General features: G+C 38.6%; 1 protein-coding gene across 2 annotated transcripts; it reads left to right on the plus strand.

Annotated features, from left to right (window-relative positions):
* The first annotated feature begins 2,290 nt into the window (after nucleotides 1-2,290).
* Nucleotides 2,291-4,018, plus strand: LOC149397579 (Cytochrome c oxidase, subunit Vib family protein). Of its 2 annotated transcripts, XM_089615470.1 has the most exons (4): nucleotides 2,298-2,466; nucleotides 2,587-2,724; nucleotides 2,826-2,901; nucleotides 3,741-4,018. In XM_089615470.1, the coding sequence occupies exons 1-4, from the start codon at nucleotides 2,380-2,382 to the stop codon at nucleotides 3,746-3,748; spliced, it is 309 nt and encodes a 102-aa protein (XP_089471596.1). In that variant the 5' UTR covers nucleotides 2,298-2,379; the 3' UTR covers nucleotides 3,749-4,018. The 2 variants fall into 2 exon arrangements, with proteins under 2 accessions (XP_089471595.1, XP_089471596.1); XM_089615469.1 differs by lacking the exon at nucleotides 3,741-4,018 and having other exon boundaries at nucleotides 2,291-2,466; nucleotides 2,826-3,096.
* The last annotated feature ends 6,080 nt before the right edge of the window (nucleotides 4,019-10,098 follow it).

Consider the following 10,098-nt stretch of genomic DNA (forward strand, 5'->3'; position numbering starts at 1 on the left):
ACTAGGGGAGAGACCCCTATATTTATAGGCGACCAAGGGGCGTCATGAACAACCCCTTGGCCGAGGGCTGCTTCTGACCCGGCCATGGACGGCTCTGACTCGGCCATGACGGCTCTGACTCGGCCGTGGAGGCCATGGCCGGCTCTGACTCGGCCATGGCCGGCTCTGACTCGGCCATGGCCGGCTCTGACTCGGCCGTGGAGGCCATGGCCGGCTCTGACTCGGCCATGGCCGGCTCTGACTCGGCCGTGGGGGCCATGGCCGGCTCTGACTCGGCCATGGCCGGCTCTGACTCGTCCGTGGGGGCCATGGCCGGCTCTGAGGTGGCCGTGCGCCGGGAAAGACTCGGGGAAGCCGCCATATGTTGTCGTTGCAGTACCGGGCCTGAATGGACCGGTAACAACCTCTCCTATAAATAGGAGCCTCATTTCACACATTTCATTCATCCAAAGTTTTAGGGATTGAGAGCTTCTCTATCTAGACTTGGCCGCCCTTCTCCTCTCTCTCTCTATTCAATTTCGTTTTTATTGTTTTGGCACCTAGGTCCTCATTTGACCTAGTGTTTAGCTCTGCGACTTCAAGACTCGTTCTTAAATCGTGGTGTTTAAAAGTGCCCACACACTAATTCCTTTTATCTTGAGTGATTTAGTGATAGAAACTTTCGTGGTTACTCGAGTTAGCGAGGAAAGGAAGAGAGACGTGCAACGAGGGAGACGAACGTTTTCAACCTTCCGAAGGCTCATCAACGTTCAAGCTTCTAAAGAGGTTAGTAAATTTATTAAGCTCATAATAGTTTTTATTTACATGTGCTTGCTCTTTGTCTAGGTTAGTAAAAACTGGTTTACTTGTAAAAGAAAATTTTTAAAATTCCGCCGCTTACCGAAGCGTTAAACTTTTTCTTAAACCCTAGATCAATTCCAACACATCCGACTTGGATTACTCCGCTTACGGACTTCTTGCGAAGAGGGGCACTTCCCGAAGACCGCAAAGAAGCCTAAAGGCTGAAAGTCCTCGCATCTAAATATGTGTTGAGAGGCGAAGCCCTATACAAGCGCGGGTACTCAACCCCGCTGCTCCGATGCCTCAATAGCGTCGAGTCGACCACAGCGCTCAAAGCACTCCGACAAGGCTAGTTTTGGCCAACGATGAAAAAAGACGCCTACGACTGGGCGAGAAAGTGCGACAAGTGTCAACGTTTCTCTAACGTTCCATGACAACCGCCATCTCCCCTGGGTAGCATCGTCGTACCACGTCCCTTTGCAAAATGGGGCATGGACATCATTGGCAAGCTTCCCAAAGCTCTGAGACAGTACGAATACGCCATCATCGCTATCGACTACTTCACTAAATGGGTCGAAGCCGAGCCTCTGGCTAGAATCACTGAGGCCAACATCACAAACTTCATCTGGAAGTCCGTCATATGCCGCCACGGCATCCCTGCATCAATTGTGACCGACAATGGCACACAATTCGACAACGCCAGGCTAGGGAAATCTTCGCCCAACTAGGGATCAGCAAGACATTCTCGTCGCCGCGACACCTACAGGCTAATGGCCAAGTGGAAGCCGTCAACAAGACGATTAAAAGCAACCTTAATTTTTGATATTTTCTAACTTTGAAAGTCTACCTTATGAAATTTTCAAATAGAATCTGCAATCTAAATATATGTTCTTTTAAAATTATAATCAGCTAGTATATTTAAAAAAAAAAAAAAAACAAACAAAAATACACTTCAGAAGTGAATGAAATGTCCAAAATTAAACAAAAAATATTAGTGTTTGGTATTCCTCTCAAAAACTGTTTTTTAGTTTTTTAGTGGAAAAAATTGAAAACAAAAATTGAAAACATGTTTGGTTTAATTTTTCGGAAAAAAATTTCAAAAAATTTTGAAGTTGTTTTGTAAAAAAGTAAAGAAAACTGAAAACAAATAAAATATGTTTTTGGAAAAAAATTTCTTCTCTTCTCTTCTCATTCTCTTCATCTTCTCTTTTCATTCTTTCAAAAACAAAAATGAAAACTATACCAAACACTTTTTTCAGTTTTTTCACTTTTTTCACTTTCTCATAAACAAAAATGAAAACTGTACCAAACAGCTTTTTGAAAACAACTGCAAAATAATTTTCCAGTACAACTACAAAAATTAGAAAATAAAAAACAAAAACTTTTTGAGTTAACTACCAAACATAACCCTAGATATTCTTGTTTTTTTCCCGCAAAACTATCACAGCACAACTATTTGGGCCAAGACTATACTAATTCTTCGGCCAATAAAGGCCCAAAAGCCTGTATTCGAGCTTGAAGATTCTCCCATGTCCATGGATTCAGTGTAAAACAACTCTTCTCTTCACCAAACATAGGAAAAGAAAAAAAAAAAACGCCATGTCTAGCGAAACTTACGCACCTCGAAACTCTAAGGATGTCGTTCACCCAGACGTCCTCTCGGAAGCTAGACAAGCTTGTTACAAGGTTTTTTTTTTTTTTTTTTTTTTTTTTTTATAAAAACAAGGTTTTTTTTATTCATTCATTCGTTTTTCTAGGTCGTCGTTGATTTTATTCACTGCATCGCCACCTTTGGGTTTTTCACAGGCTCGTGACGCGTTCTACTCTTGCTTGGAGAAGGAATCCGGTACGAAGCCCACAGAGATCGCTTCGGTGGGGCTTCTCTATCCCTCGCCCTGTAAAGCCTCTAGGGCTCAATACGTCCAACAATGCCGTTCCTCTTGGGTAAAATTCTTTGTATTTAATTATCTAGGTTTTATTCAATTCTCCTCTTAGATTCTTCAATCCACTAACTTTAATATGAATTTCTTCTTTTTGTGGAATAGGTGAATCACTTTGATAGAGAATATTGTAGGAATAGAAGGGGTGAGAGGCTTTTGGACGATAGAGGAACAAGAAGAGGTCCGTTAGTTCTTCCTCAGCCTTATACTTTCAAGCCAACCTCTAGTACTTGATTAATATATATTATATATATATTTATATATATATATATATATTGTTTGTATTGTTTTTGGGATATGTTTTGAACTTGTACTATAAGTTCACTGTTCATGATAAGAAGAAAAGTCTTGAGGTGTAAGAGGAAACTGTGAATATTGAAAGAGAAATTTCATAACTTCGAGGTCTAGAAAATGAAATTTCTCTATTGAAAGTAATAAATGTGCACGTGAAAGTAAAAGTACCTTATTTTTTTTTGGGTCTCTGAGTATGGTGATCAAATCTTGGTTAAGATTTGTGTCGAATTTCAATCTGATCTTCAATACACATTCCTAGTAAGCAGTAGTAAGTCTATGGTCTATCTATATAGTTGCTAAACCTTAGATGTGATATGTGCACGTTAAAGGAGAGATTTAAGAAAGCGATTCTTTTGTCTGTTTAAGTGCAATGGTCAAAGAATCCTCTAAGGGCAGATTTTTTAGTCCTAAATATGAGGGATTTTAGTTATACTTGATTGAATGGACTTTTATCTGTTATTTTTCTCAGTGTCATTTTATTTTGATTGTGTAGTCACCTTATAACTGTTTTGTAATTTATCCCTTAGTAATCACTCGTCACCTTAACTGCAATTATTTTGCATTGGTGTCAATTATTTTGCTGCAATTAGTTTTCCCTAAACAAAGCACGGCCAAAAAAAAAAGAAAAAAAAGGGGGTTTAAAATGTTTTGAGTTTTTACAGGATCCTTGCAAGCGTCGGTAGCAAAAATAATTGTAATTGGGTCGGGTATTTTGTGTTTTGGCAGGGGTATGATAAGGCTTCACTTGGCCCATAAGGAAAAAAGTTGAAGAAGATCTTCACGGTTTTATGTTTTGTTCTATCTAGCCGTGAAGAAAGTTTCTGTTTATTGTATGATGTTGTTTACGATCACATTTAGGTTCAGCAATGAACTTTGATCGAGTTCTATGCAATTGTTTCTTAAGTTACCTGAAATGTATTGTAATATCGCTACCATAACATAAATAGAGCATTGAGACTTCATTATGATTGACCTCTCATTCAATTCTATTTTTCTTTTTTGAAGTATACATGAAAATATTTATTTTTTCTGGGATTACTTCAGGAGGATGGGATATTTGGTCCAAAGCTGAAAGTATAATTGATATCAACAAGCCAGATGTGGGACACGAAATCTAGAACGATTTGTTTTTTTTTGTCATGTCTCTCTAACTCTTACAGAGATATTTGTAAAGGTTATATATCTATTTATACACGTTTGTTTGGCACCACCCATAGAGTTTTCAAGTTATCGTAGGCGACATTCTTTGCAGGGCATCCTGCGATTTTTTTTTTAATTTTTTTTTTCTGTAACCAAATACTTGGAACTCATCTTGGGTATTCATAGCTAATCGAATTACACTCCCGTTAGTGTGCCTACCATTAGTTTAATGGTAGCGGTTCTACAGTAAGACACTATTCTGCCTTCTGTTTATTAATGGTAGCGGTTCTACGGTTAGACCAAGGTTCAAAATACCGACAATATATCCCGATATATCCACGATATCAAGGAAAAATGGGAAGTTCGGTAAAAAAAAACTAATATATCAGCTAAAATATCGTTTTATTCCCAAAATACCGTTTTTATAAATCAATTCCTACAACAGCCAAAACATAAAATTTATTCTTGAAATACCTATTTTCATAGCTCTAAAAAAGGACCACAATTTAAACTTGACTTCCTGGGAGGATGAAGACCCATTATTGCTTATTAAAATTCATAGAACTACAAAGGTTTACATGGAGTGATTTCTTTAAATTTTTTAATTTCATAATAAGGTGAACTTTATTGTTAGCTAAATAAATGTTATATATTCATTCATTACATATATTTATAGATATAAATATATGTATATATCTATATAGATATATATATATATATATATATAGATATGTTATATATATATATATCTATTTAAGATATAATTGTTATGTATCATTAAATTATATACATTATATATAATTTTTATAGGATTTTTGTCGATATATCCGTCGATACTCGATATATCCGTAAAATCATAACCTCGGTATGAGTATCGATATCGATATTTTAAACATTGGGTTAGACATTATTTTGCCTTATGTTTATTAATGGTAGGGGTTCTACCAGTCTGCTTAAAAGAAATTAGCATTTCCGCAGATTTCCGTGAATTTAATAAAAGTAAAAGATCAATTTGAAATGGTAAATCAAAGAGATTAAAATGTAAAACTTTTTATACAAGGGGCTAATATGTAAACTTGTAAATCGTGGAGGGTACAACGAAAAATTTATTAATTGCCCTCACTTGTGGCGGAGGAAAACCGTGCTTACAATTGTTATAGAAAATACAAGTATAAAAACAAAATAAAATACGTAAGTGTAATTATTTTTATAAAATCAAAACTATATATTATAAAATATATAAAAAAAATTAAGTATATAAATTTTATTGAGAGATTTGGTTGTAAAGAATTGTAGAGGTAATTGTAGAGAGAATTGATCAAGAATGTTGTGAAAATTGGATTGAAATGATTGTATTTATAGTGTTGGATGAAGAAAGTGTAAAAAAAAATGTTATTTCTGAGCTCAAATTGTTAAAAACGGCCATATTTTTCAGCCATTTATTATCAAAACGGTAACATTTTGGACGGTTCATATTGAAAAAAAATGAAAACCACGTTCGATTACCAACGGTAGTAAACGGCTACCAATTGCGTTATGTCCCATTTACTGCACCGACTAACACACGGCAACCATTTGTCCGCTGTCCTTTTTACGGCTTAACGATAGTAAACGGTAGAAGGTCACTGATACCCTTATTCATCGTCCGTCGTCATGCTCAGGATGACTTGAAACCTAAAGATATCTTTAAATACTTTTTTTGAATTTTTTTTAGTTTAAATTAAAGTCACTAGACAAACTAAAGTGGTGTTTACATAACTTTTTTTTAAGGGTGTCATAAATACAGTCATAATTAGGATTGTAAAACAAAGATCATCTATCTCCTTCAAGTTTTATCGACATGTTGCATTCTATGTAATTTCATGTCGTAGGTGTTCTCACTCTTTACTAATGCTTACAAACAATATGTGCGTGTATTTTTTGTTGGAGATTTTGCCCATGATTGGAGATTGGAGATTTTGTAAAACATAAATTAATCTTCTTCTTGTGTTTGTATTTTCTGCAATTGAGATTTCTATTGACACTACTACAAATATAGTTTTCCGGTGCGGTAGACTTTTGGGTGCGACTTTTCGCACCTAAAAGTCGCACCCAAAAAGACTTTTGGGTGCGAAAAGTCAGACCCAAAAGTCAAACAAGCATTGGAAAATTTTCGTGATTTTTTATTACGTTGGGTGCGACAAGTCGCACCCAATGTCCTGTGACGGACTTTTGGGTGCGCCCAAGTCGCACCTAATACTGAATCCTAACTATTAGGTGCGACTTTGTCGCACCCAAATGTCTTAAATTTTTCCGCGGCCAAATTTTCCCCCTCTCTTTTCAAATATCAGTGTGTGCGACAAAGTCGCACCCAAAAGTACTGACACACGTTATTGGGTGCGACTTTGTCGCACCCAATAGTCCGTCACAGGTCATTGGGTGCGACAAAGTCGCACCCAATGAAACTTTTGGGTGCGAGAAAGTCGCACCGAAATTCTAGGTCAGGATATAAAAGAAATTTTCTATGCGATTTTCATTCATAATCACTCCGTCTCTCTCAATCCGACCATCTCTCAATCCGACCCTATCTCCTCAATCCGACCCTCTCTCCTCTCCGGGTTCTCTCCTACCACCACAGTCCACCGTCGCTCTCTCCGACCACCACCGACGGCTCTCCGCCCGGCCTCTGCTCCCGCGGCGAGCGACCACCACCTTGCGCGGTCTGTGCTCGGGCCCGCTTCTTCATTTCCTTGCGCGCCATCAAGCTTCGAGACCCAGCCATCGCCGCGCGCTCCGACCAAGAAAAACGACCGCCGCGAGCTCACCGAGGACGCCGGACCGAGAATCAGCGCCAGAGAAAGAGAAAGTGAGCACCGGAGACAACACCAATCTCACGAAAACAAGGTGAGAATCTCTTACCCGAAATGAAAATTGGAAAATTAGGGTTTGAGATTGGAAAATTTAGGATTTTTTATTTCCTTGAGAATTTCGTGAAATTGATTTGCTTTCGATATTGATTGAGCTCGGTTGATGTTGATTATTACCTCGATTTGTGAATTTGAAGTCGTTTATTTGGAAATTTCTTGATTTTGGCCGAAATTGGAAAAATTAGGGTTTTGGATGTTTGATTTGGGGCTTTTTGATTCCGAGAATTATTGGATGATTTTGAAATGTTTTTTTTGTTTCAGTTGGTTTGGCGAAAACCAGGAAGCGACGCCCACGAACTCCCTGCCGCAGCACCGTCGTGCCTCTCGCAGCCTCGCCGTGCTCAAGTCCCGCATACAGGTTAGCCTCTCGAAGCCTTTTTAATTGTGTTTTTAATTAATTTAGATTAATTGTAATTAGTATAATTAGTCTAATTGTTAATTAGTTAGGTAATTAAATAGTTTTATATATGTATATATGTATTAATAATGTAGTTAGTTTGATAAAATTATTAATTATGTAATTGAAATTAATTTGATATAATTATAAAAATTGTTAATTATGTAATTGAAATTAATTTGATATGATTAGTAAAATTGGTAAAATTGTTAATGTAATTGAAATTAATTTGATATAATCCCTTATTAAAATTGTTAATCATGTAATTGAAATTAATTTGATATAATTAGTAAAATAAATTGGTAAAATGTTTTATGTAGTTGAAATTAATTTAGTTAGTAAAATAAATTTGATATAATGTAAGTTATTTGTTCAATTGTTAATCATGAAATTGAATTTAGTTGAGTTATTGTATAATTTAGTTTTAGTTTACATATTTTTGATAAATGAGTTGATATTATTGAATTTTTGTTGTAATCGAGCCACGGAGGTTCGATTTAGGGTTTAGTTGATTATGAAGATAGTTTTGGATGATTTATATATGCTTTTGAAATGAGTTTGCAGGTTTTTGGTTTGTTAGAATTATAGGGGAAATTCTGCCGAAATTTCGGTAGAGTTTTCAACCAATTATTCTCAAAACCTTAATTTTTTCAATTCGACTTCAAATAACATAAAATTCATAATTTCATCTTTATAGTTCTTCGTCCCTTAATTAGCAATAACTCTTAAGTCGCACTATTGGGCATCAGCGCCAACATAAGTAATCGATTTCAGTCGTCTTCGTCCCTTAGCAATAACTCTTAATAATTGTTAATTTTCTCTTTCTTCGTTTAGCGAAATCAATGTCCAATCCAAGTAGAGATTGGATCACCGAGAACAATCGGTTGTCCTTGCAGTATAAAATCGGAGTTAATGAATTTATCCGCGCTGCAAGAAGATTTCCGAACGATAATTACGAAAATCGATGTCCATGCAAGCCTTGCAACAACGTGAGATGGGACGACATTGGGGTTGTAAGGCATCATCTGCTAAACAAAGGGTTTACCCCGGGCTACACAGAATGGTATCATCATGGCGAGGTCGTGCGTTCCGTCGGTCATCTTGAAGAAGTCCCCATCGGAGAAACAGCCCAGAGAGGAGTAGGAGGAATACATGCTGCTGTGGAGGATATAAGAGATCACGAGGATTTCGATGGTGTTACGGAGCCGGCTCCGAGCGATGTGCGTGCGGAGGAGCAAGTGGAAGACTTGTTCGCTGAATTGGAAGCGGAATTGTACCCTGGATGCAAGGAGTTTTCGTCGTTGTCATTCTTGGTTCAGTTGATGCACCTTAAAGTCACGAACCATTGGACGAACAAGTCGTTCACAGAACTGCTGCAACTTTTGAGGAAGTCTCATCCAGCCGGTAATCGAATACCGGAGAAGCACTACGAGGCAAAAGCAAAGCTGAAGCGTTTTGGCATGGGATACGAGATGATCGACGCATGCATTAATGACTGTGTCCTATTCCGAAAACATTTCGCGAACGTCGACGTGTGCCCGATATGTAACGAGAGTAGATGGAAGCCAACTGGTAAGAAGATACCGCAAAAGATATTGCGATATTTTCCCTTGAAAGATCGATTGAAGCGACTGTACGCATCTCGACATACGGCGCTTCATATGCAGTGGCACGAAAGAGATCGCGTCAGGGAAGGTGGCGTTCTACGACATCCTGCGGATGGTACAGCGTGGAAGAATTTGGACGAGAGATACCCAGGTTTTGCTGCAGAGCCTCGGAACGTGCGGCTTGGGCTAGCTGCGGATGGATTCAACCCGTTTGGGGATATGAACCTATCATACAGCATGTGGCCTGTAGTATTTACGGCGTACAACTTGCCGCCTTGGTTGCGCATGAAGAAAGAGTACCTGATGCGCACGCTTCTGATCCCGGGGCCTCATTCACCAGGAAAAGATATGGACGTTTTTTTGCAGCCTGTGGTTGAAGAGCTGAAAGAACTGTGGGAGAATGGAGTCCACGTTCGTGATGGAGCCAAAGATGAAGTGTTTCGGTTGCGAGCCGCGTTACTTTGGACGATAAACGATTTTCCGGCTAGATCGTATTTATCGGGATGGAGCGGCCAGGGGTATCTCGCTTGCCCTACGTGCAACTTTGACACGCCGTCCCTAAAAGTCAGAAACAGGATCGTCTACTACGACCATCGTCGGTTCTTAAAAAGGCGTCACCGATTGAGGAAAAGCAATGATCACTACAAAGATAAGCACGAGAAACGAAATAAACCCGAGAAGTTGACTTCGTAAGACATACTCGCTCAGTTGGCTGGTGTTTCTTGCACGATTACTGTTAAACACGCTGCCTCTGTAGGCAAAAAACGAAAGCGGGCTGAGTGCGAACTGAATTGGACCAAGAAAAGCATCTTTTACGAGTTGCCGTATTGGTCTGAGTCGCAGTTGAAACACAACATGGACGTGATGCACGTAGAGAAGAACGTGTGTGAGAATCTTCTCGGGACGATGCTCAGCTTGGAAAAGAAGAACTATGACACCAAGAAGGCGAGGCTTGACTTGATGGACATGGGCATCAAGAACGCTTTGTACTTGGAACCAAATGGGGGTGGGTATTACAAACTGCGAGCGTCGTA

The sequence above is a fragment of the Urtica dioica genome, chromosome 5 (genome assembly GCF_054948205.1).
Source record: "Urtica dioica subsp. dioica isolate 48M chromosome 5, U.dioica_male_clone48M_v1_H2, whole genome shotgun sequence".
Classification (NCBI taxonomy): domain Eukaryota; kingdom Viridiplantae; phylum Streptophyta; class Magnoliopsida; order Rosales; family Urticaceae; genus Urtica; species Urtica dioica.